The sequence below is a fragment of the Glycine max genome, chromosome 14, assembly GCF_000004515.6.
Source record: "Glycine max cultivar Williams 82 chromosome 14, Glycine_max_v4.0, whole genome shotgun sequence".
Classification (NCBI taxonomy): Eukaryota; Viridiplantae; Streptophyta; class Magnoliopsida; order Fabales; family Fabaceae; genus Glycine; species Glycine max.
In genome coordinates this window covers 9,047,048-9,074,987 of record NC_038250.2, presented here as the reverse complement: position 1 = coordinate 9,074,987, position 27,940 = coordinate 9,047,048, and the positions used below count along the sequence as shown (strand labels likewise).

The window sequence follows — 27,940 nt, the reverse complement described above, 5'->3', positions numbered from 1 at the left end:
ATTCAGAAAATATTACTTTTAGTCCCTAGAATGAATTTAAAAGACTAAAAAAAAAATTTAGTCTTTCGTAATTAAATTGATGGACTAAAAACAATATTTTTATAAATTTAGGATTAAAAGGAACCTATTTTTAATTGAGAAACCAAAATTTAAAATATTATAAATTTAAGGAATTAAAACATATTTAACTTAATAAAATATTATGATATTAAGCCCACTTACCTCAATAGTTAGTTAATAGAATGGTGTTCTCTCCTAGGTTAGCATCATCTTCATATCACCACATAGGTTGCAAAATAAATGTCAATGTAGCAACAGACATTCAGAAATGCAACTGGTAATTGGGGTGGTTGTTCATCATTGGAATGAACTGCATATATGTTATTAATGTTATTGCATAGATTTGCAATCGGTGTGGTTACTTTGGAACTGGCTCATGCATCAGCATATTTGATTTGATTAGCTAGTTTTTGCAGAGCAATTGCACATTACCATATTTTTCTAATTTATCGGTGGGTCGGCATGTTTTAAATTCATGTGTCTAATTTGGAATGATTTGAATTATTTTCTGAAGACACGTGTTATTTGCATTTCACTTGTTAAGTGAGTTCCATAAAATTCGTGTATTTTTCTCTCTCCCACCGCTGCGGCAGAAGGTCTATGTTCCGTTTTTCTTCAATCTGGGTTTTCTCTTATAGTTGTACGGTTCAACAGAAGAAAGAAAGACACGTGAGTTTTGAGTTTTGTGGATCCTACGAAATTCAAGCCTTAAATATTTTAATTAGTGGATAAATAAACAAAAAAAAATCGTTCTTAAAAACAAATTAAAAAAAGGAGATAGTTCTTAGCTGAAGCAAGTATTGTAAAAAAAATTGTATTTAAGATTGAAAAATTTACATGGTAGTTTATGTTTTAATTTTTGTTCAATTTGATTATTTATGCTTTAGAAACTTTATTTTAGTCTTTTATGATTTTAAAGTGAGTCAAAATAATTATTTTAAAATAATGATACTTTTCTATTTATGGGACATGATTTTTAATCTTTTTGACTAATTGGAGAGTAAAAATTATTTTATTATATTCACTTATAGAATTCAATTGAATTCTGAATGAAAAAAGTGATGAACATTATAAAAATCACATACAAAGTGAATCCAACGCGAAATTAAAAAATTAAAAAATTAAAAAATTTAATATTAATTTTTTTCAATTATTTATGAAATTTGTTTTTATGTTATTATCGTCATGTATTCCCTACTTGCCTCGGTGGCTTGTTGGTTTGAAATTTGAATTACCCTATTAGTCTATTCAGCCACAAGCACCCAGTGTCAAAACTGCACCACAAGTGAAGAGAGAATAATGAGGTATTCTAAAATACCTTTTCTAACACACTTTTTAATAATATAATATAATTAATAAATAATTTTTTTTTTTTTACAAAAGCATAGTCAAACTTCCATTTTTAAGTTTGTGTATTTATCACTTAGCATTTTGAAAAAGTTAATTCCTTAAATAAATTTTAATATTCGAAAGAATTAGTCTTTTAACACATACAATTTTGTTGACATTAATACTCAAGGTTTTTGTTTCATGGATTATTTTTTATTCTTGGGAATGTGAGATTGAGAAAATTTATTTTTAAGTTTGTTATGAGATAATAGAATAATCATTGTTAAATATACAATACATTTTTTAAAGTATTCGTGAATAACATTTTCATTACATTTTTGGGAAAAAATATTCTCAGAATTGAAAAAAATAAACCGTGAAGCAAATGGGGCCTTAGCATTCTACTTTCAGGTTTGTCGAGTACAAGTATATGTTTGAGGTATGTCAATTACTACAGTTGTTGGGTCTATAAGCCATGCCGTTTCATATTTGTAACATACTTATTTTTTTAGTTTACTATCTAATTTTTCATATAATTTTACTATATGATATTTTTAAATGTTTACTTTTTTTTACCTATTATTAATTTAAATCTCTTAAAAGAAGATATCATACACTATCATATCATTATTTAAGTGTGATGATTATTTAAGTGTGATGATGTAACATTTTATTTATTTATTATGTAATTATTTAATAGTCTAAAACTAATGATAAATATCAAAAGTAAAAATATCATATAATAAAATTAAATAAATATTTTCTAGATAATAAAGTGAAAAAAATACATTACACTAATAAAAAAACATACATAAGACTATTAATTATTTCACTTTTTTTATATAAAAAAAATCACTTCAGGAGTAAAAGAAACTGTTATCAAATGTGTGTATCTTACTTCAAGACTTCTAGTGACTAATTAATTACAAGCACGTGCATTATCATGAATCAAACAAAATCAAATTGCCTATATTCTCATTTTTGAATCAAATTAAAAGAACCAGTTTTTAAGGTCTCTTCCAACCCATTCACAATCCAAACGATCCTCGTCATTAAACCCATACAATGTATGTTTTGCTACTACCCTCTTTCTCAGCCATCACCGGAACTAACAATCTCAATCCCCGCCATCTTAAGTTGATTTTGAGCTCGAAAGCTCCCATTCTTTGCATCATCGATGAGGTGCTACATATATGGCAAGTAGAGAAGGTTTTCTCTTTGTACAAGTCTTGCATCATCTCTTCTACCTTTTCTTCTTGGCAATTAAAATTCTCAGTTTCTTCATTGTCTGATTCAGATAAAAGCTCCTGAAGCTTTTTGGTTAGAGCTTCTTCTTCTGTAGTTTCTGGACTCTTCTCCATTAAAAGCTTGGTGCCAAGGGAGAGAAAGAAGTTAATAATAATAAGTTAAAAACAAAGGAATAATAAACGAAGAAGAAATACTCCATAAGAAGCAATACACTTGTAAGATAGAAACAAGAAGACAATGCATATAAAAAAAAATTCTCTATATTAACAATGATATGAAACAGGAATCTTTGAAGCCTACGATTTTTCTGTCGATGGGTACTAGTTTCACATTAGTGGGTATTAATTTTCTTTTATAATCATTATTTCTATTAAATAACAATTACTTTTAAAAAAAATTTCTATTTAATCCAATTATAATTTAATTCTTAATTATTAATTATTTATCTATTAGTTCCTATACAAGTTATATCTCTCACTTGAGACATTAATTTTAACAGAGTGAGACATTAATTTTAACAAGAAAAGTGATAAATCATGCATTAATCATGCAAGTGTCTTCACAAGTTATTTATCGAAAAGATTATAGGAGAGTTCTTAATTCAGAAATTTTCATTCAAAAGTTTGGAATTATATAAGGGCCCATGTACGGTCCATGAACCAAGTTCCTTATTTTTTTAGCATTTGGGCCTAAAGTTCCTCCAACAGCTCCGTTTTTCGACCCAAATAATGTTAAGGATGTCATTAGTGCTGAGGTCCTCTTTAAAGGAATTTATTTTTCCTAACTGTCTTGAAAAGTCCATTTAAAATATTTTCAAGTTTTCTAACTCGTATTATTGTAATTGATCTACTTGAATTAACTTGTTTACTATGTTACTGAAAGTTGTTTGATTCGTATCACATGACGTGAAGTATCCATAAGTGAGAAATGCAGGATGTTGAATAAATAGAAATAATAGTTTTTTTTTTGGAAAGAAAATAGAAATAATAGTTAAACTTTAAAAATATTAAATATAAGCAATTCGTACATTACATGGCAAGCCTAACTAGTTACCATAATAATTCGATTTATGAAATGTCATGCTAACTACATTCAGTCCATTGATAAGTGTAGAGGTAAACAATTGGTCATTCAATAACCTAAAAACATCAATTATTTTTTCTTCATTTATATTTGTTCTCTCAACATGTATAATTGGAAGGAGTCTAACTCTTCTCGAGTAAGATGCCTAAAGTGAAAAAAGGTAAAGGCATAACCGTTAATTTTTTTATCAGTTCAATTTAAAAACTATATATTTTAATTTAAATTAACGATCAATAAATATACTTTATATTTATCTTTCTTAAAAGAAATCAAATTATAAGATGACTAGATGAGTATTGGAAAAACATAAGAAACATGTTAGACTTATTTTATGTTTAATAACAGTTGTAATTAATTAGGTTTTTTTTTTCCAATTTTTATTATTCAAAGTATTTATACAAGTTTTGATTTTTTGGTTGGCTAAAAGATTAATCTCAGCCTAGAGATTAGTCACACTTAAATTTTTTTTTTTATTTCTCTTTAAAGAAGTATTATATGAGAATCAAATTCAAATTCATTCCAACAAATTACTATATAAACATAAGTTACAAATTGAACTATGCGATTGAGACTTAACATGTCAAAGCTTATGATAGAACTAATAACTGTTATCCAGAAAATAAATTCCCAAACATGTTGTACCATATAAGAATCTAGCTTAAGGATTAGATGTCTCCCTGCCTTAGCTTTTGTGGTAGCATGAAATACACTTGAAACCACACCGCCTTGGGAGCTATAAACATTGTCATTTTGCAGAATATAATGGCCCCTCGAAATTTAAGACTACCACTTGCACTATGACATACTCTATCACCTCTTATGTTTAGACAAACCCTTCACCATCAATTACAGATACATCTAATCTTCTCCCTAGATTCGAGACACAGGAGTGACTCTTATCACTCATACGTAGCTTCCTTCTTGATCATAAAATTTTCGTCTGGAGATTAGGCTTGGTGCTCGCTAGATTTATGCAAATTAATTTATATGGTCAAGCACTCAAACCTCAACATTATCAACAATGTTCAATTCCTAATTAGTGGAGCTAGCCAAAAATAACAGGATAGCTTTGCTAAGGTATCTCATGATAAAAGGGGATCATTATCTTTTCCCACCTGTGTCCTTGATTAATGATTTGTCAATCTTGATTGCGATTTTCTCCAGCAAAGATTGATGATATATATGATCTTCTCACAAGTCATGACATATACATCATATCATATAAGATGTTAAGCTAGCTTAGTTTGACTTTACACGGCTTGCTCTTTCTTCATTGGTTTAAAAGAGTGGAAGGGAGAATACCCAGTAGCGTGTTAGAACTATACACTTAATTAAGACTACAAATTTGTTGGAGGCTAGTAGATAAAAACCGAAAAATAAAAAATATACAACAAAAAATAGTAATAGAAACTAGAAGGAGCAAAATTTTGATTAGTATGTTGCCAAATTCGAACTGTATGTTCGATACGTTCACAAAAATTAACAAATGATCTTTAATTCTCAAATTAATTATAATAAAAATTAAATGATGTTATTTTATAAAATACAACTATAGAAATAGAAAATAATGACACTTAAATATTTTATCTAAAAAAATTATACTATAAAAAATAAATAAACGATACTTCAATATTTGGTCTAAAAAGAAGAAAAAAGACAAATAATAATTGAATGTCATTATTTTTACAATGAACTAAAAGCATCTCATTTATATTTTATAACGTTTTTTCAGACACATCATTAAAGAAAATATTTTTTTTCATGTTATGTCCTTTAATTACTAGGATATTTTTTTATCCATAAATATTAATTTTCTTAAATATATTAGAAGGGGATTTAAATTCCAACTTATTCTCTTGTTCTCCCTTCACTCTTAATTTTTACCTTTTTCAACGAGAAGATCAATCTTATATTTTTGAAATATTAATTAGAGATGTTAATGGATACGAATAATTAGTGTACTTAATTTGACTCAAATCAACTTGAATAATTTGAGTTGTGTTTTTTAAGGAATTGAGTCAAATTTAACTCAATCCAGTTAGACTTGTTCATATATAGGTTGAATAACATATTTTATTTTTAAATCTAATTCAATTCATAAAATGTAATTAAATTTTTTATTATATATAAATTAATTATTAAATATAAAATATATTAATATTTAGCTAATATAATTTATTAAAATATTAAATTAGACCACCCATTATTTTTTTAAATTATTTTTATATTTGTCTTAATTTTATTTAAGTTTTCTCATGAGAATAATCTAATATTTTATTTCTATCTAAAATAAAAATATTATATTAGAATTAAAATCATTAATTTTATGAGTCAAATATGGTTATATTTTAGTCTTTTTAGAGTATATCTAATCATTATATATTTATAAATTTTTTAAAAAACTAGACTATTATTTTAAAAAAATTAATATTTACAAAATAAAAAATATTTTTCAAATATTTATATCCAATTAATCCAACCTGGTCCATTTATAATTAGATTGATTTGTATCAGGTCTATTAATAAAATTGCACAAATATGATCTAATCTAATGGAAAATTTTTTTATTGAATTAAGTAATAGGTTAAACCCAAACTGACTCAATCCAATTCTTAAACTGCCAATGGAATATTATTTATTTTAAATGGAGCCGAAAAGAAATTGAAAATTAACCGTGATTGGAGTCTGCCATTATATATATATATATATATATATATATATATATATATATATATCTTGGTATGAATCCTCATATATTCATGTAGCGACTAAACCCTACATTGAACGATTCGGAGAGATGACTTGGCCATAAGATTGAAGGTTGCAGGCAGGGTCATTTTCACTCTGTTATCGCAAGGAGAATGTAATCATTGCTTGCTCATGAGTCGCCTATCATATCTGATCAGGGAGTTGAGATATTCGAGAATTTTGTCCCAAAACCGAAATGCATGAAAATTTTACCAACTTATATCCTAATAAACTCAAACGTCGGTTTAATTTTAATCTAACTTATTTCGATTTTACCATCACAGAATAGTTGTCTAAAGCCAATAATCTATCTTCTAATATATGCCCTACATTAGTGTTTTTTTTTTAATTATCCAGAGAGACAGGATCTATTTCATGTCTTAAAAGGATTGTTTAACTTTTTTTAGATAACAGGATTGTTTAATTTTCAATTATTTGTTGAGAGATATCTTTCATATAAAATAATCATTATTCAAAATTAAACAGGTAACATTAAATCTAATAATACAGCTCTTATATTTATTCTTATATATAAAAAAGATGTAGGTAGTATTATTTAATTCAATTTCACTCAGGGTACAACTTTTGCTAAGGGGAAAGTTTTTAGCTTCCTGTCAGAATCTTAGATTATCAATTTAGTTTTTCGTGTTTAGTATCTATTATTAAAAAAATAACATTTTTCAAAAAGAGTGTTTCTTAAAAATGTTTTAATTAATTTCTCGTAAAAATTTTCTCATAAAAAAGGTAAAAAAATCTTAAGTTCTCGAGTTAAAATTTTGTTCTATTAAGTAAAAAATTACCATTTACTCTTATTAGATTAATTATTGTGATAAATAATAAAAATATTTTATAATTCTTTGATTATAAGAAAACTTATATAAATTATTATCAATAAAATAGATTTTATTTATTCTTTCGAGGAATCATGATGCATGATTTTCAGGTATTATAATTTTTCAGTATGAAAAACCTTTTTCCTACCAAACTCTCCCTTAGGTTCAGATTTAAAACTCCTTATCATATATATAATTATATATTTATAATAATTTTTATATATAATTAGGATATAAATAAGAAAAAATTGAGAGATATATAAAATAAATAATGTGACAAACAGAGTAAAAAAAGTCATAAAATAGTGTTATAAAAAGAATATTGTCAATAATTCATATAAATAAGAATAAGATTACTCTTTCATATTCAGCTTCATGCAAGTTGTAACCGAAGGGGGCTAAGAGAGACCAATTAACCAAAACCTACCTGATTTGTACGCAGGATTTCTGGAAAGGTGGGGGCTGAGGTAATTAAACATAGATCACAAGGTGTGGGGACTATAAGAAGGTGTCTCTGTCAGAGACGTGCCTGCAGTGGCAACGTTAGATGTTTTGTAGCAAAAACAAGGAGTCAAGGGAAGGCCCTCTTGTATATCAGTACCTATCTCTTCAGATCTGCGCAATCTTCATCCCTGCTATACCTCCAAAAACATCAAAGATGATTACTAAAGACGAAAAGAAAAACTGATCAGAATATAATAAATCAACATATTCTGGAAACCATAGAAAAAATAGTTTTCTCATGAATTGAAATTGGAGAAATAAATCATTATATATACCCAGAACGTACATAGGTTTATATTACATGACTATTTATCAGAATGTTAATTTATTTATTATGTTTTAAAATAATGAACTTGATCAATATTAGATACATGTCAACTTCTCATTGTTTCTATTATAACAAGTTGTTAGTTGGAGTATTAAACTTGAACTTTTTAAACAAAATCTTAAATTTGAGTTTTATGAATAAAATAATATAATTAATGAAAAATTTTCATTAAAAATGCTAATTTCACACACCTTTGTTCATGAACCTATGTACCCAAGAAAAAGAACCTAAGGTATTTACCAAGTTTACCAACAACTCTTCATCCCACACAAAGAGATCCTTCCTCCACCTCCATACCCAATACCAAATATTTTCATACCATTTTTCCATCTCTACCATATGGGCACTCTATTAAGAGATACTTGATACAAACGAGGAAAGGAATGTTTTAGGCTAGCATTACCATTAATCCAGATGTGATGCCAGAAAACTAGACTTGTTCCCCATTTCTAAACTTTCTTGCAATACTTTGGGCAAACCAAGTAGGTAGTACGTGATTAACATTCTCTAATGAACAAATTAAATATCGATCCCTCCACCATACTGAACTAGAAGAAGCTAACCGAGCAGGTTTTATGGACATACAACTTCTATTACCATTACCATACATAAAAGAAAAGAGAAGATGCTAAGCAACGCCAAAATCAACAAGGAAATGCCACCTCCATTTTTCTAATTAATATACACTCAAGTGAAAGGCCACCTCATTTACTGAAAAGTTAGAAATTTTTTAGGAAAAATAACATTAATTTGCCTTAATTTGATATTAAACGTTGACTATGTTTAGATTAATATTAGGTTCGACAGACACACATTATTATGCGCATTTTATAAAAGATAGAAATTCTCATACATATTTTGTAAAAGATAAAAATTTAGAGTTTTTGATTTAAGGGGTGTTGGGGGACTTTCCACCAGAAAAGCAAACACCTACTAATGAGTTACGTTTCTCTTGTCATGACGTGCTTTTAGGACTAACTTTAAAAGAATATTTTTGTGAAAAAATTAATATATGTGACATTTTATAATAGACCTTAGAATAAAAATTGATCAAATCACACTTTTAACTTAAACTTTAAAATAAGAATCAGATTAGTACTAAAAGGGAAAAAATATTCTACTGAGTATTTTATAACATATAGAGGAGGACCGAAAAACTGCAGCAGATAGGGTTTTATCCTACTAGGGGGAGTTCTCGAGTAGCAACACTCTCGTCCTTTTATCTTGTCTCTTGTTAATTTGTTTTGTTTTGTATCTGAAAGTAATCACGTGAATGTTTTGCAGACAACTCTTCTCTTTTCAACCTCTCCTTGTCCTTTTATAAGAACCCTACCACGGTATGATAACCCTCTTTCTCATTCATTCTTTCATAGGCTATAATATACACTTGTTATGATTCCCTTCCCCTAGCTACCCTATCCCTCGGTACTGTCCACTGTCCATTATTTTTGCCTAATTAACAACACATATACAGTTCTCTCTATCTCTCCATCCATGACTCCTTATTCTCTGAACCCACCAGGCCCTTCCATACAAGCTGGTCAAAACCAACTCTTCAATATTTCTCCTAATAATCAGGACTGCCGTACCTTTTTTAACATATTTGATCCAAGGCAAACCAGCATAGAAATTGGAGGGTTAAGAGAAAATTATCGACAGGCAAGATCATATATGTTCAATTCCTTTTTCTATATATTATTATTTGATCAAAGTTTATCATTAATTATATTCTACTTAATTTGATTTCTAGGTTATATTCATGATTATGAGACTTAGAATAATATATGCCCTCCACCCTTCCTTCCCCCCTTATTGGATGTTTTAACTTTTAATTATCAACCAGAGTAACAGTGGTTTGAACCAACTTTGGTGGTCATGATCATTGCATCCTGTGCATATATATTTCGATCTCTAATAATTAAGTTTTAACAGGAAAAGCCTTAATATTATTATTATTTTAAAAATTAAAGTAACATTCTGATCAAGTTTCCAAGCTTAATTTTATCATGTCTGCCTTAATTTCATCAACTTAATTAATTAATCACTTGTCTCTTTTATTCTTTCTTATAGCTAGGTCAAATTTATTCTTCTTGTTTATAATATACAGATCCTGTCAAAACAATAGGTAGGCTTTTGATTTTCCACATCTCTCATCATTCTCTTGAGTTCATTTTTCATTTTTTCTCTTCTTTTATCTTTTTTTCTTCTACTACATTTATCTATCACATCTCTTCTTTTTTTTTTTTCTCTTTCCATGTCTCTCTTCTTTCCACTCATTTCAAATTGCTTTATGAGATATGAAATAAACCTTATTAATTAAATAATAATATAAATTGTAATAACAATTTTTTGATAGCCTGAATATGCATCTAATATATGTTTTGTCTTGATCTACATTAGGATGACAAGATGATATTGCATGATGGATCATCAAGCAACTGCAACTCGTCCTTCAATATTTCACCTGAGACAGTAGTTATGGTTGATCCATTAAGCAGCGCATGTGATCGGCGTAATTTACCATCTGAGGAAGAGAGCAAAAATAACGATCACGGGTCTGGGAACAAATGGATGTCTTCAAAGATGAGGTTAATGAAAAAAATGATGAGACCGAGTATCAGTCCAACCACTGACAAAGCAATCAATTCAAGCCCAAGATTCCAAAATCATCAAGGGCTCGAAAGCAGAAGGTACAGCCAAAGAAGCCCTCGTAACAACAACGGCAGTAGCACCCCTAGGGTTTGTTCGGATTGCAATACAAGCACTACCCCACTTTGGAGGACTGGCCCTAAGGGTCCCAAGGTTAATCTCTTTTCCCTTTACCTTCTTTCGTTCATAATAAAACTAGCATTGTTAATAACTTCTTAATTATCTGGACACACGTATTATCACTATAAAAATCATATACTGATTAATAGGTAACAGTCTAGTAGATACACATGCACAATACTATTATACACTTTATTTAACAAAAATAAATTGTTAATTAGCATAGATATGTATTGTAAGTCTATTTATTTCTCAATGATAAAAGAAATATTGTAAGTCTATATTAAGTACTAATTAACACAATAATATTGAAATAATAAATTAATGCATATAGTAAATGGATCATACTGTGTAATTATTTAGTATGATACATACATCATACTACTGACATATATCTACTGTTAACAACATATTTTTTAATATATATTTTTTATTGGTTAAAATTTATTCAAATTATAATATGATTGAAATTTATTAAATAAGAAGTATTCATGTGTTTTAAAGATTGTTAAAGAATGATTGAAAAAAGAGAGTGTTAATTCAAAGTATGTTTCTAATATTTTTTTATAAAGATTTCCAATAAATTGAAACACGTGTTCAAAAGATTGTGATAATTAGAAAGTATTGCTAATACTTCTTTTATATTAATAGTTTTACTACTATTGGACAAAGTTTATATTATCATGAATAAGTAACTGAATAATCATATAAACATATAATTAGTTTGAGTAAAATTAAATTAAGATCCTTTTAAGTAAGGTTTGGGCCGACTTGAACCTTGGGAATAGAAAAACTTTTGTTAAAACAAAGATTTTACTAAAAATGATTAATGAAGTTTTTTTTTAGAAATTAGTCATCACCAGTTATAAACAAAGCCCTTAAATACTTTGCATCAATATAGTTATTGTGACAAAAAAAAAAGAAGAAAATGAATAATATTTGTATTGTTAATTTAGAAAACCAACTACTACTTAATTAATAAGCATTTAGTTGCTTGTTAACATGCAACGTGTTTCTGGTGCAGTCTCTTTGCAATGCCTGTGGCATTAGACAGAGGAAGGCAAGAAGGGCAATGGCGGAAGCTGCAAATGGTTTGGTCACTCCCATAGCATGTGAAAAGACCAGACTACACAACAAGGAAAAGAAGTCTCGTATGAACCATTTTGCACAGTTCAAGAACAAGTACAAGTCCACTACTACTACTACTACTACTACTGTAGGCTCATCTGAGGGAGTGAGGAAGCTTGAATATTTCAACAACTTCGCCATAAGTTTGAGGAGTAACAACTCTGATTTTGAACAAATGTTTCCACGGGATGAAGTAGCTGAGGCGGCATTGCTTCTGATGGACTTATCTTGTGGTTTTGTCCACTTATAATATTAGCTAGCTAGAAGAAATCTAGATACTTTTTCCCTTTGTTCTTGCTTTTGTTTTTGTTTTAGTTTTGGTTTTAGTTTTTCATATAAAAGTATTTCGTAATTATATTATTTGTTTGGTTGTGACTTGCATGTGAGTTGTGAAGTTTAGCTGATGCATGTGTCTGCAGCAGAACCAAAATATTGTCGGCAACGTTATAGCTAGCTACATTTGTGTTGATTGATCAGTAAAAGTTTATGTTAGCGATATGATCATACATAACTTTATGAGAAATGTTATTTATATGATACAATTTTATGATATTTTCTATACAAAGGAGAAGATAAGAAGAGAAGATAGAAAAGTATATGATAAGATTGGGATGTAATGCACAGAAATAAAAGACAAAAAATGAAAAAAATTGCTGTGTAAAATATATTACTCTATCTTTAATCAGCTTGATATTCTAGCTTGAATTTATATGTCAAAGAAACGAACCTCAGATATACTGCTATTTGCAGCATATATTAACTGATCGGATTGAACTTGAGCTTTCAATTTTCATATATGAAAGAGTGGTTATGAACTGATCTAATTATATATAGTTTTGGAGGAGAAGTGTTTTCTTCTTCATTAATCAGTTTAATTTTTATATATTTTTAATCCCTTGTAAGTATAATATTTTTAGGTTTGATCTCTATTTAATTTTTTTAGTTAATTAGTCCCTCATTTTCTAAAATTACTCACTTTTAGTTATTAAGTGGGTGACAAAAAAGCCCACTTTGGAGCGATGCTAACTAGACAAAGTTCTTGCTATTTTGTATGCATATGTATGTATATATACGTACCAAGTGGGGTATTTTCCAATTTAATATTATTTTTTTATAATCAATTATATCAAACATGATAGTCACATGTTAGAAGAATAAAAAAAAGAAACTAATTTTACACCATCCGTGGCTAGCTTCAATGTCGCCGACAGTTACCACTGCACTAGTGATCAGGGTTATGTTCGTAATAGTGAGGAAACCGAGAGCTTTGGCATCAAAGAGGATGGTGCAATTTGAGGTTGTTGGTTTTGAACAAAAACCGGGGTGTGGCTCGATCGCGATTATGTCTTGCATCGGGTCTATGAAGTGATGCTAAAGGTCACTACTCAGATATGATAGTTTAATTTTTTGGTTCAAATTAAAGGGTGGGTGGCCAATACTAGGTTTATCGTGAGATGGCTGGATTTGGGTATTACTACTATTAATTTTCTGGGTTAGATAGACGTGCCAATTATTTGATGTTTTAAGAAATAGTTGGTGATTGAGATGGAAACTTGTATATATATACGACTATTGAGTTAATTAGGTGAATATATTGCAACTCATGCTTCATTTTGGTTTGAGTAAATTATGGTTCGGGACAATGGAAAGAGAATACAATTCCATTAATTAAGATAGTGTTTGGGCAAAAAAATTCAAATTTTTTGATGCATTATCTTTTTAGAACTTAGGGCTGGATTGGATTAAGATTTTGAAGAATTTTTAAAAAAATTATAAAAAAAATCATTGTGATATTCAATTATGATTATAAATATTTTATAAAGAATAAAACAAAATTTAATAATATTTAATTAAAATTTTATATGCTGCCAGTAATTAAAAATCATCGACTGTTATTAATTTGCTGTTGGTCTTCAACTATTAATCTTTTTAAATTTATACTAGGTCAATAATTTTTTGTATTGAAGGAAAACTAGGGGAGAAAAGAGAAACTAGTCAAACCCCTGAATCAATTAACCCATGATTCTTTGCCACACGGTTGGTGTGGTACCAATACACTGATAAATTAAATACATACCTAACCTTTGATTCCATTTAACACATTCCTGTTGTTTTTGCTTTAATTAAGCACAATAATGTACGTACTGATAAAGTGTGTATCTCTTTTCCCTGACCTACCTGTCTTTGGCTGAAAGTTACCAATTGAGAATCAATAAATCTAATAAGTTGCTCAAGCCAAAAAGAAAAAAACACCTCCCAATCAACATTAGATTAAGGTCCCCAGTAATTGACTAAAATACTGGCGCAGATATTAATCACACTGCTAAAACTTGCTAAGATAATACTACTAGTAGTATTTATATTAATATTTATGGTATAAAAAATTCACATTATCAATAAACAAAAATTAACCTATAGTATAATTTTTTAAATAGTTATTATAAAAATTAATACTTATCATATATAATAATATGTAATTTCTTTTTTGACACATATATAATAATATGTGATTAAATAAATATAAAATATTTTTACATTTTCATAACATTTTAATTAAATTCTTAATATTCTGCATTACATTACAATCATACTACTAAAACTAATATTGCATCGGTTAGAATGAGACTCACTTCAAATCTCTTCAGTAAAATCTCATAATAAAGTTTTATGAATGAATTAGTCATTAAAAGTAACTCATCAAGTTTTACAATAAAAAATTAATCATCTATAAAATTATAAAATTAATGTATATTTCACACTTATTATGTGCTAATCCAACAATCACACTGCTAAAACTTGCTAAAAAAAACTTGGGAGGATTAGATTTGTATCAATATTTTGCATTACAATACAATCATTTTTATTGGCAAGACTTTCTAAATTTACCCAAAAACTGCACAAGACTTATTTCATTGCACAACCTTAGATTCATCGTACTAATGAATCCACACTGCATTTGTCAGTCAGACATACTAGTTGTAGATCCTTAAATATTGCCTCAACTGCCCCATTTACCAAATTTTTTGAGTTTCATACACAGTGGAGTCCCACGAATTAAAGGAAGAGCCAACCTGAATCAAATATATCACGTTCAGATTGTGATGGTTCCATTAAGCATCTTAGGTGTGATCTCATTTCACACCAATGACACCCTTCTCTAGCATCTGAGTCACGCAAAGTCACTAATACATTGCCCTTGCTCAAAAAAATCCCAACCCCAATTCCCCAAAATACCCTTTTGTTTATTTTGTCCTGTGAGACACAAAGGATAAGCCTGCTGTGATTCTGTGAAAGAGGATCTGCCACAAACAACCCATCAGGATCTTACAATTTTCAAACCTCAAAAATAAAAATAAAAAACAAAGCATTTTTTTTCCTTCCCCAAAATATAACACCCTTAAATGCCTTCCATTGAAACTCAATCTCCACAGCTTCAATGCCTTCCATCCATTTTCCCTTCCACACTTTGTGGTGTTTTCTTCTGAGACAATGATAACCTTGAATCTGTCCTTTTCCTTCATAGGTGGACACTCAGTCACCAACCACCTACTCTTTCCACCAGATCTCAAAACCATACTTTATCCCTCCCACAAAAAAACTTCACCCATATTTTACCCATTCATTTCCACAAAATCAAAGCTTCCATATTATCATATTATTTTTGGGTGATGAAAGTATCTATCAATTGAAAGGTAAAGAATAATTCTTACATATACAAAAATTTATTTAAGGAACCAACGCACACAAACATAATAGTTAAATTCTAAACCACATAATTATCTATCAACTTGCTTATATTATTATTTTATATATATTGTTAATATACATATTTTTGTTTTTTTTAATATGAATACATTAACAAGTTATATCAGTGATATATTTTAAGATATTTTTTAATTATATTTTCTTAATGTAATCTTTTTTTAGTATGAGTACTTTAATAAAATTACATATTTTAAGATATTTTCTAATTATAATTTATTAATGCACTTATATTAAAAAATAAGGATGAGTATATATATATATATATATATAAAAGATATGTTAATATTTTATTATTTTATATAATAATATAACCTTCAAAGGACTATATTATCGTGAGCCACACTTTACAGTCCATCCTCAATTCCTCACTCACACACACCAATGGAATCATAACAAGAAAAAGATAAACACTCCCCAGAGTTCAAAGAGCAAGCACTATTTCCTCTGTTGTGTCTTTTTTCAATTTGTTTTCCCTCTCTGTAGCAGCAGCAGCAGTGATGGAACGTGCTCGCAGGCTAGCAAACCGCGCCATTCTGAGGCGTCTGGTTTCAGAGGCAAAGCAGCATCAGAAGAATGAATCCGTGCTGCACTCTTCCACCACCCCCATGCTGCTCTATTCTTCCTCCAGGTGCATGTCCTCTGTTCTGCGAAGCAGGGGATCCAAAACAGAGACCCTTCTGGGAAGGAACATCAACATGTCACGCGGCGTTGTTGTTGCTGCTGCTGGTGGTTTTCTCGGCGTTGGCTCGGCCCGGTCCATCTCGGTCGAAGCGCTTCGACCGAGCGACACCTTCCCCCGGCGGCACAACTCTGCCACCCCGGAGGAGCAGAGCAAGATGGCAGAGTCGTGTGGCTTCGGTAGCCTCGACTCCCTCGTGGACGCCACCGTGCCTAAGTCGATACGCCTTAAGGATATGAAGTTCGGGAAATTCGATGCAGGGCTTACAGAGAACCAGATGATAGAGCACATGAAGGACTTGGCCTCAAAGAACAAGGTTTTCAAGTCCTACATTGGAATGGGGTACTACAACACTCATGTTCCACCAGTGATCCTGAGGAACATTATGGAGAACCCTGCTTGGTACACTCAGTACACACCTTACCAGGCTGAGATATCTCAGGGGAGGCTTGAGTCACTGCTGAATTACCAAACCATGATCACTGACCTCACCGGCTTGCCTATGTCCAATGCTTCATTGCTTGATGAGGGAACTGCTGCTGCTGAAGCAATGTCCATGTGCAACAACATTCAGAAAGGGAAGAAGAAGACCTTCATCATTGCAAGTAACTGCCACCCTCAAACCATTGATATTTGCAAGACAAGGGCTGATGGTTTTGATCTGAAGGTTGTTACTGCAGATCTTAAGGACATTGATTACAAGTCTGGGGATGTTTGTGGTGTGCTTGTGCAGTACCCTGGCACTGAGGGAGAGGTTTTGGACTATGGGGAGTTTGTGAAGAAGGCTCATGCTCATGAGGTGAAGGTTGTTATGGCAAGTGATTTGTTGGCACTGACTGTGTTGAAGCCTCCTGGTGAGTTCGGGGCAGATATTGTTGTTGGATCAGCTCAGAGGTTTGGGGTGCCAATGGGGTATGGAGGGCCTCATGCAGCTTTCTTGGCCACTTCACAAGAGTACAAGAGGATGATGCCTGGGAGAATCATTGGGGTCAGTGTCGATTCTTCCGGAAAGACTGCTTTGAGGATGGCGATGCAAACTAGGGAGCAGCATATCAGGAGGGACAAGGCCACCAGCAACATTTGCACTGCTCAGGTAACTACTTGATTTGATTGTTTTTCAATCGTTTTTTAGTCATTGGCTTTGGTGTGCAAATTGCTAAAGCTATTAAGAACTTAAGTATTTCGAATATTTTTAGAATTTAAGTAGAATGTACTGATAATATACAATGGTTTTTTTTACACATTCGTCTAATCTTGGATTGTTATACATGGTAAGATTGTTGACTTCTATATTAATTAGAATGCACTGATAATATATAAAGGTTTGTTACACCGTTATCTAAGCATGGATTGTTATGTATGGTGAGATTGTTGACTTTTGTAGTAATTAGTATTACAATCCACAGACGGTAGAAAGGTTTTTTTACATTGTTGTCTAATTATGGATTGCTATGTATAGTAAGATTGCTGACTTTTGTAATAATTGCTTTGGAAGTTATACTCAGGGTGATTTTTCACTGACTGAGTATATCAAAATTTTATTCCGACAGTATCAAAATTAAACTCTAATTTTTTCAACTGTGTATTCATGTTTCAAATCATAATTTTTTGTTTTGGAACTTTCTGTTAAGGATGGATTAGCATGAACCCTTGTGTTAGTGTGTTCCTGGAGCTAGGTTTTTTATTTTGTTTGACTTGGTTGAGGATTTTATTAATGCTGGTTGGTTTTGTTTAGGCACTGCTTGCAAACATGGCTGCCATGTATGCTGTGTATCATGGACCTGAAGGCCTCAAGAACATTGCACACCGTGTTCATGGTCTTGCTGGGGCATTTGCTCTTGGAATAAAGAAACTTGGAACTGTGGAAATTCAGGACCTTCCCTTCTTTGACACTGTGAAGGTTAAGACTTCCAATGCACACGCAATTGCTGATGCTGCTCTCAAAAGTGGAATAAATTTGCGAGTTGTTGATGGAAACACTGTGAGTGTTGCTTTTTGTTTCACCAAATCAGTTAATTGTGTTTGCATGTCTTTGGATGATGGAGCTTGGTTGCTTTTCAGATCACTGTTGCTTTTGATGAAACAACCACATTAGAGGATGTTGATAATCTTTTCAAAGTTTTTGCTGGTGGAAAGCCCGTAAGTATGATAACATACTATATATTCATTTCACAATTATCAGTTATGTCATTACTCATGACTCTGATGTTAATCTATATACAGGTCTCCTTCACAGCTGCATCTCTTGCACCAGAAGTTCAGAGTGCGATTCCTTCTGGATTAGTTAGGAAGAGCCCTTATCTGACGCACCCTATCTTTAACACGTATATCCCTTTTCACAAACTTTGAATTCATGTGATTATGCTATGGAAACTTACTCAATTTTATTTTTGTCTTCATAGGTACCAAACTGAGCATGAGTTGCTTAGGTACTTGTATAGGCTACAATCAAAAGATCTCTCACTATGCCACAGTATGATCCCACTTGGATCTTGTACAATGAAGCTGAATGCAACAACTGAAATGATGCCTGTGACATGGCCCAGCTTTAGTGATATTCACCCTTTTGCACCAGTTGACCAGGCTCAAGGTTATCAGGTAATTCCGGGTTTAAATAATCTTACAACAATAAAGATTCAAAGAAATTCATAGATATACTGTTCTGTGCCTGAAAGTATGGGATAGAAGTTGTGTTTTCTTTGTCTAAAACAAGCAAATCTGGTATCAGGAAATGTTCAACAATTTGGGTGAACTGTTGTGCACCATCACTGGGTTCGACTCCTTCTCTTTGCAACCAAATGCTGGTGCTGCTGGAGAATATGCTGGACTTATGGTTATTCGTGCATATCATTTGGTATGGACCATACTTGGATCTTTATGATGAATTGATAATATATTAGGAAATTTATGGTTCTTGTGATTTACTCTTAGGATATAAAAGTTTTTCTGTGATTATTTAATGTAACATTGTATTTTCATTTCAGCCTATTGTACATAGCCTTAGTTGTTTCATTTTCTACTGCTACATATCTAGAAGAGATGCAATGATTTTCCTACATTACTATCTCTGATTAAATTCTTGTGATGCTTCTTACTTCTTTTGGCCATGGGAAACTGTAGGCAAGGGGAGACCACCACCGCAATGTTTGCATTATACCTGTCTCAGCACACGGAACAAATCCTGCTAGTGCAGCTATGTGTGGAATGAAAATTGTCTCTGTTGGAACTGATGCCAAGGGAAACATTAATATAGAAGAGCTGAGGAAGGCTGCTGAAACACACAAGGATAACTTATCTGCACTTATGGTACAACTTGCTTCCTATAGAATTCTACTCATATTACAGACTTTATACCAACTAATTGAGAGTATTGTCAAACCTAGGCATTTTGTTACAATAGCTTGGTTTCGATTAAATTGCAGGTAACATATCCTTCAACCCACGGTGTTTATGAGGAAGGTATTGACGAAATTTGCAATATTATTCATGATAATGGAGGCCAAGTATATATGGATGGTGCCAACATGAATGCTCAGGTTTGTTTTTCCATACATATCTTTACATTCATGTAGGCCTTTTTTTTTATCCGTAGGAATCGAAGACAGGTACCAAGGGGTTTACAACAACTCACACACCCAGCTTAACCAACTTTGCTAGACCCCATTGGTTACATTCATGCAGTTAGTGTTGGGCCATGTGTCTGTCAGGGATAGTTCTTGGGGTAGATAGTTCAGGTTGATATTATATTACCAAAGACATTTAGTTCATGGAATTGATTTTTATTTTCTTTTAAGTCTTCTCCAATTTGTGAATTTATCCAACATCTTCAGTCAGGTCATTCAAAACTCTTATCAACTGATTATTTTGTTGGCACATTCTTCATATCATGTTTGTCCAGAATTTATCTATTTGTGCCTAATTTTCAAAACATGTATTCAATCATAAAATTATACTTGAACCCTTGGTTCATGTTTGCAGGTGGGACTCACAAGCCCGGGTTGGATAGGAGCAGATGTTTGCCATCTCAATCTCCACAAGACATTTTGCATCCCTCATGGAGGAGGTGGCCCTGGCATGGGACCTATTGGTGTAAAGAAACACTTGGCACCATTTTTACCTTCACACCCTGTGGTAAGCCTCTTTTCATTGTTATGGATGACATTATGTATAACCATACATGTTTTTAATTATATTCATTAGAAAGTGCATTGCTTTCACAGCTAAAATCAATAAGTCTTTAGTTTAATTTCTCCAGATTGGATAGCATTGTTCCCTTTTATCAAATACATAGAACTTATATTTTTGTATCTATAAATCATTTGTGTGACTTTGTTTAATAACGCCTTTGTCTTTGTGATCTTTTTTTTTTTTTCCATAATGAAGATAGAAACTGGTGGAATTCCTGCCCCTGACAAACCTCAACCACTTGGTACCATCGCTGCTGCACCATGGGGCTCAGCACTCATATTGCCAATCTCTTACACTTACATAGCCATGATGGGTTCTAAAGGACTCACCGATGCATCAAAGATAGCCATTTTGAATGCAAACTACATGGCAAAACGATTGGAGGTTTGTCCCATTTTATAGATTACATGTATCTCTTTCAACCTTTTTTTCTAGTTAGTATCATAATACTGTGAATCTGTGTATGATCCTTGGTTTTACTTTGACTCCTACAGAATTATTACCCGGTTCTTTTCCGTGGAGTCAATGGAACAGTTGCTCATGAATTCATCATTGACTTGAGAGGCTTTAAGGTAAGTCCATTCCATGATTGCAATTGTTCTTCAATTAATTAGAATTATTCTTGTTCTGATTACTTGTAAGCTATTCCCGTTGTAGAATACTGCTGGAATTGAGCCTGAAGATGTTGCAAAGCGCCTCATGGACTACGGTTTTCATGCACCAACAATGTCATGGCCTGTGCCTGGCACACTCATGATTGAGCCTACTGAGAGTGAAAGCAAGGTACCTTACTGGGAAATTATTGTCCTTATGATGCCCCTTTTTCTTTGTAACTTTTTGTGTGACTAATTTCTTCTTAATTCAACTAAACATCATTGCAGGCCGAGTTAGACAGGTTCTGTGATGCTCTTATTTCCATTAGACAAGAAATTGCTGAGATTGAGAAAGGAAAGGTTGACATTAACAACAATGTACTTAAGGTAAAAAAAAACACGGTTCTTCATTTGTACGATGCTACTAAGAGAAATACTTGTTTTTGGTTTAATTGTTTAATAGTATACACCATTGGCTGCATATTTCATTCACAATTTCAACCTAGTTCATGCACTTATATTGATTATCTATAATGTTCTACAGGGCGCCCCTCATCCACCATCACTGCTCATGGCTGATGCATGGACAAAACCATACTCCAGGGAATATGCAGCCTTCCCAGCTCCTTGGCTCCGTACTGCAAAGTTCTGGCCTACCACAGGTAATCATGTAGTTGTTTATATAACTATATCTTTCTCATTTCAAGAAATTATTATTATCCTGACCAATCTTCATGAGACACAACCATAATTTAAAAAATATGGTTACATGTCACATGAAGATTTGTCGATTTGTCAGGATCATATGATCTTTAGACCATACAATAATTTCTTTTTCTTATGACACCCTTCTCATAATTAACCTATTCCATTATCTCCTGTTTGATATAGTTTACGAGGAATGCTAGCAACATATTTTCTGATATTCTCTTTCTAACACTCTTGTATTGGTTTAAAATCATGCGTCCCACTAATTTGGGAATAGAACTTACCAAATGAGGAAGGAGACTCAGATTTAATGGGACCTATATAAATTTCACCCAAATAGTGTGTGTGGTACTAACATTTATTATAGTCTATTGAAGGTGTGCTATGTTGTATGTAGTGACTGCATAGTTTAGTTTGAGAAATAAATGCATAGACTAATTAATGAATGAAACATGTGTATCAGGACGTGTTGATAATGTGTACGGTGACCGCAACCTCATTTGCACCCTTCTCCCAGCATCACAGGCTGTTGAAGAACAAGCAGCTGCCACAGCATAATGTGTTCAAATGACAACTATTTTCATTTCCCGTTGTACATAAACTCTTATTCCTATTCATACAGTTCTTGCACTTGTTGAATATTGCTTCATCATATGTGACAATGATGATAATCCACTGCTCTTAAGTTTCATCCAATCACAGGAAAAAAAAAAAAAGTAATTCGTATAATTGCTGCTGCTATTGGATTTTAGGAATGTATTTTAGGCCTATCTGTTACAGTAATGTGAAAAAATGGATTTGATTCATGTAAAAAATACTCAGCATTAGTTTCTTTTAGTAAAGAATGCATTTGCCATAACTCTGAATTTCGTTAAAATTTTATAAGTTTGGTATTACTAAAATGACGGTTCTGTTATCATGTTTGTCCCTCGTCACCAACTGTGCCAAGGTTGTGCCAAAAGTCTAAATACTTTTCTTATACTAAACTTTGAAAATAAAAAATAAAATAAAAATAAGATAAGTGAACTGAACGGGTATTGGGAAGTCGCTATTGAAGGTAACTTTAAAGACTTAAAAAGTTTATACGACAAAAAATAATTATTAATAAAATTAATAAATATTTCATATTAATATTATGAGTGCAAAATAAAATAATTATTAAATTAATCATACTTGACACATTGTATGATTAATATAATATAATAAAAGGATAACCTTACTGTTTGGGTTTTGACTTTATCATGTGAAATTTAAGTTTATTATTTTTCTTTATACAGTAATTTAACTTTATTATTTAGCAATAATTGAAACACTTTTTAATTATATTACTAATAATTTTAAAGTTATTATCTATCATATTTGTTTTTTCTTTTTTCAAATACTTTTAAAAGTTTATCTCTTTCTTTCATTTCATTACATTAGTTACTTTTCTTTCTTTTTATTTTTATCCTTTTAAAGTCTATCTTTTTATAATTGATTATGAATTATATTATTGGACATTTAATAAAAATAACTAGAAAATGTTCATATTTGAATAAAATTTATTTAAACAATATATTCATAAATATTAAGTTTAGTTAATTATTAATATGTAAAATAAATATTCATAAGATATTACTTAGAAGATAATTAAGTGAGATAAATTGTGAAATAAAATCATATACATTGCTTAAATTGAAAATCATGTATGAGTATTTTCGTTATAAAAATTGAGTAACATTAATCGAAAAATAATTTCGACTGCACGTATACTATTTTTAATTTTAAATATTACACATAATTGAATACATGAATAGCAAAGGAATATTTGTAAATTATTTAAATTTAGATAACACAACTTTAATATAATTTAATAATAAGTTTTTTTAAATAAGGGATTTAGTTTAATTTATTGAACATTGTGAGTTATTCTAAATCTCTCAATGCTTATTTTCAAGTTTAACGAAAAAATATAAGTTTTTCTTATATTGTGTATTTAGTGTATAAGCTAAAGGATACTTATTAAGTTTGACTAGTAATAAGTTGAACCTTAATGTTTTTTTTTTAATATTGTATTGGTATGAAATAATTTCATCGAGAGTCATGACTAATATTGAACCAACACGTTGGATAGTGTGAGCGTACATAAAATTAATATTTTTTTAATATATTTTATTTCATAGATCAATGGTCAAACCACCAAATTAAGAGATATAATACTAATTAAAAAGGATAAAAAAATAACAAATACACATCTTGGAACACTTTTAATTACTTAAACAATAGTAATTAAATATTTTTATTTTAAATTTAATAAATATTTGTTTTAATATTAATTTTTTTTATTTCTCTAACATATACACTTGATATATAAGATAAAAAAGTTTTTTTTTGTTTTTGAAGGATCCGGATTGCCTGCAGTTGCTCAGCAGGGTTCTTTAGTCACAATTCGTCCAAATTTTTTCACTTATATTTTGTTTAATTATTTAATTTGTATATTTTATTTTTAATGTTGAAAATTTCATGCTGTTGTGACTACAGTAAATCTATGTTCGTCTTTCAACGAAAACTTTTTAAATATTTATCTTAACATCTTATCTCTTCCAAGGTAGTAACATTTTTATTTTTATTTTTACATTAGATTTTCATATTTTTTTATAATAATTAAAATAATCTTATATCACAAAATAAATTATTTATCATAAAACTAAAATGTTAACTTATATAATTAAAAATGTTTATTATTAATTTTAACTATATATAATTTATATATTAAAAAATATTTATTATCAATACTAGTTATATAAAATAAATATTTTTTAATACATTGCACATGTTAAAATATTATTTATCGATAAATATTAGTAATGTTTTTTTTTATTAAATTTTAAAGAAATAATATACTATGTGAATTTTGACGTTAGCCACCAAACCCCCCGTTGGTAACAAAACCTAATTTAGTTTCCCTGAGACAGAGACGTGGCGGCAAACTCGATTCTGGGAAGCACAATTCAACATCCCATACCCTAGGCAACGGTTCAAGGTATTAGGGTTTTTTTTTTTCTGTTTCTTCTCAATTCAGTTTCATAATATTAGTTCAATTGGGGTTAGCAAATGAAACATTTAAGTGATTTTTTATTGGTTTCACATTCTGTATGCCAAATGTATTTTAGTGGCTTCAGGTGGGTATTACTTGTACTTAGCTTAAGCATCCACAATGATAAAATTAAAATCTTCGCTTATAAAAGAAAAAAAAAAGATTGATTTTTAATAAGATTAGAGGCTTTGGGCTTTTTTCAAAGCTTAGGGTTTGTAGCTTTCCCAAATCCATGCATCTTTCGTATCAGCTGTTACTTATCTCTATGTGTAGCCATTTTGGGGTTTCAACTTAATAGTGGGTGATATCTGAATCTCGTATCGTTTTTGTGCCAAAATTGGCTTGGTTGTTATTTTGAATTTGAAGTTGTTTGGTTGTTAGTGTTAATCATTGGTCATTACAGTGAAAATGTGAACTCAGATCCTGCAGTTTCATGTTCTTTTGAGCAACCTATTGGTCTTAGTAAATGTGTGTTAGGAATTTGAATCTCTGATTTTGTGTTTTGATTTAGTTATGTGAATGCAATGAATTAATTTTTTGTTGTAGATGGAGTGCTTTGTGTTAAGTTTTGCCAAATGCTGCATTGTAAAGTTGTGAGTTTGAGTTGTTTTTTGGAAACAGTGGAATGCACCTTGTTAACCTTCTCTTTCTCTCCTTTTAAAATTAAGGTATACTTGTGAGGGCCAAAGGGGAGGAAGATGAAGACAATCTCTGGACATTGTGTTTCGGTGAAAGACATATCAGTTTCGAAAGCGGCTAAAATTCTCTCAAAGTTTGTCTCTGCTGACAATGGTGCTTCACATGTCTTCAATGCATATCTCCACCGGGCCTCTGCATCTTTCAACGAGCTCAACCAGCTCCACAAGGAGCTTGGGTCATCGCACTCTCATAAGAAGCACAAAAGGCACAAAACAGAGACTGGTAATGACAGTGGGAAGGTAGTGGAAAATTCTGTTCGGAGTGTTGATATTAACGAGGAGCTCAAGCTTGGGCATGTGAAATCTAATGGGTTCAAAAGGCAACAAACTGGCAGTGGGAGTGCTGGTCAAGATGATGAAAAATTTATTCGAGAAGTTGATGGTTCTATTGGGTATCAAACAGAAAATGTGGGTGGGAGTCAGATGCACAAGAAGAAGAAAAAGAAGAAGCAGGAAGTTGAGTCCTTGCATGACAGAGATAGCACTGTTAAATTTGGAGAGAGGGAATCTGATGGAAAGCTACCTAATGGGGCACAAAATGAAATTGACTCATCCAGAGAACAGGGCAATGAAGGTGACATCAACGCAGGGATGGAAGAGGGAAGGAAACAGAAAAATGCAAAGAAGAAGCACAAGGTAAGTACCAGTAGTGTTTCCAGTTATAAGGATGAGGCTGTGAATGGAAAAGGTCTAGGACAACAAAAAGAGATGGAAAAAACGTTATGCAAAGGTGTGGAGGGTGGAAACGGAGGGCTTGGTGGTTCCCTGGATTTACAAATCAGGAAGAAAAAGAAATATGAGAAAGGAAGCAATAATAAATTACATGCTGAAGAGGTAAAGTTGGAGCAGAGCAAGGATAGGAAAAGTGATGATGCAGAAGATCGAACTGGGGATTTTTCTTAGAAGAAAAGGAAAAAGAAACACAACGATGATATTTAAATTTAGGTGTTTTATAAACTCACTTGATTGTTGTTTAATCCTTTTTCAAATTGTTGAGGAATTTGCACTTGTATGATTGTTTACATTGTGACATCAGTTTTTTATGTATCAAACATCCATGTAGTCTTACAAATGTTGCTGCATTCAAAATATTGATTGCAATCATCAGCTGTTGGTGATACTAAATTAATTATGTAGACTGTGTAGAGCAATCACCACTCACCCGGGATTATTGGCTATTGGAGTTTACATATTTTTAAGGCAACTACATTTGATTTATTGAAAAAAAAAATAGTTACCGTGTCATCTGAAACCCAGCAGGTTCTTTGACATTAGTAGACTAGATCTGGAGCAATTTGCTGCCACTGCCACAGAATTTTGGCTAGGTACAATGGAAAAGCCATTCAGAGACTTGATATTTAATGATTGTATGGTATATGTTTTGTTTATAAATTTATTCTGGCCATAGTTACAGATGTGGCTAGATATACACTAAAATTAATTGCATTGGGTAGAGAACATATCCAATTTCAGAATCTTGAGTTCTTGGTGTGGGAAGAAATTTATTTTTTTAGATGCTTGACATTATTTTCTTCGTTCAGATGTTGAAGTTATATAACTCCTGTGTTTCTGAAAAGTATGGTTAAATGTAGCTTTGACGGGATATTTTCAGGATTGTGAGCATAAAAATGTAAGAGATTGGCTATTACCATAATGTTTGGAGCTTGTTCAATGAAGTATCTCTCCCACGGTTACTTCTTTGTATGGCCTGTGGAGCTTGTGTGATTAATTCTTGTTATTTGGTGCAGTGTACAAAAATAAGGCTATTCCAATGTTTGTGTGTCATAGCAATTTACTTAGTATAAAAAAAAGGAAACTGAAGATAGTACGGGTAGATAATGGAATTTATGTTTGACTATGAGGTTCCATCATAGCTGATCAAATTATACCTAAGTTTAAAGTTTTTTTTTCTTTAATGTTATGAACCACAATGGAAGTCAGATGGATAAACAGTTCTGGTCTTTAGTTTTTGATGATGTATCAATGCTATCCGAAATGAATACAAACTGAAATGCAACTTTGGAAAATATCGAAAATTTGTGCCCGTGAATCTCACCATTTTCCTACACGTGACTTTCAGCTCAATCGAACGAAAGAAAATGGGCTTTTTTTTTCCTTTTTCTTCACTGCTGTAACTTTCTCCGTTTCTCTTTCCTGCCAAACAAACACAGCCTAAAAGAATGCACTCAAAAATAAATTCAAA

The 27,940-nt window shown here is 31.1% G+C and overlaps 3 protein-coding genes across 3 annotated transcripts; all 3 read left to right on the top strand.

Annotated features, from left to right (window-relative positions):
* The first annotated feature begins 9,462 nt into the window (after positions 1 to 9,462).
* LOC100780326 (putative GATA transcription factor 22) lies at positions 9,463 to 12,526 on the top strand. The gene is made up of 3 exons (XM_003545327.5): positions 9,463 to 9,792; positions 10,534 to 10,935; positions 11,927 to 12,526. Exons 1-3 carry the CDS (start codon positions 9,628 to 9,630, stop codon positions 12,278 to 12,280), a joined length of 921 nt encoding a protein of 306 aa, XP_003545375.1. The 5' UTR covers positions 9,463 to 9,627; the 3' UTR covers positions 12,281 to 12,526.
* Positions 12,527 to 16,089: 3,563 nt separating this feature from the next.
* Positions 16,090 to 22,822, top strand: LOC100819714 (glycine dehydrogenase (decarboxylating), mitochondrial). Its single transcript, XM_003544485.4, has 15 exons — positions 16,090 to 17,567; positions 18,210 to 18,455; positions 18,536 to 18,613; positions 18,698 to 18,798; positions 18,877 to 19,072; positions 19,203 to 19,328; positions 19,595 to 19,780; positions 19,897 to 20,010; positions 20,453 to 20,605; positions 20,858 to 21,046; positions 21,157 to 21,234; positions 21,320 to 21,445; positions 21,544 to 21,642; positions 21,800 to 21,917; positions 22,427 to 22,822. Exons 1-15 carry the CDS (start codon positions 16,293 to 16,295, stop codon positions 22,519 to 22,521), a joined length of 3,180 nt encoding a protein of 1,059 aa, XP_003544533.1. The 5' UTR covers positions 16,090 to 16,292; the 3' UTR covers positions 22,522 to 22,822.
* A 2,028-nt stretch (positions 22,823 to 24,850) lies between these two features.
* Positions 24,851 to 26,784, top strand: LOC100819175 (spore wall protein 2). The gene is made up of 2 exons (XM_014767165.3): positions 24,851 to 24,985; positions 25,708 to 26,784. The coding sequence occupies exon 2, from the start codon at positions 25,738 to 25,740 to the stop codon at positions 26,638 to 26,640; it is 903 nt and encodes a 300-aa protein (XP_014622651.1). The 5' UTR covers positions 24,851 to 24,985; positions 25,708 to 25,737; the 3' UTR covers positions 26,641 to 26,784.
* The last annotated feature ends 1,156 nt before the right edge of the window (positions 26,785 to 27,940 follow it).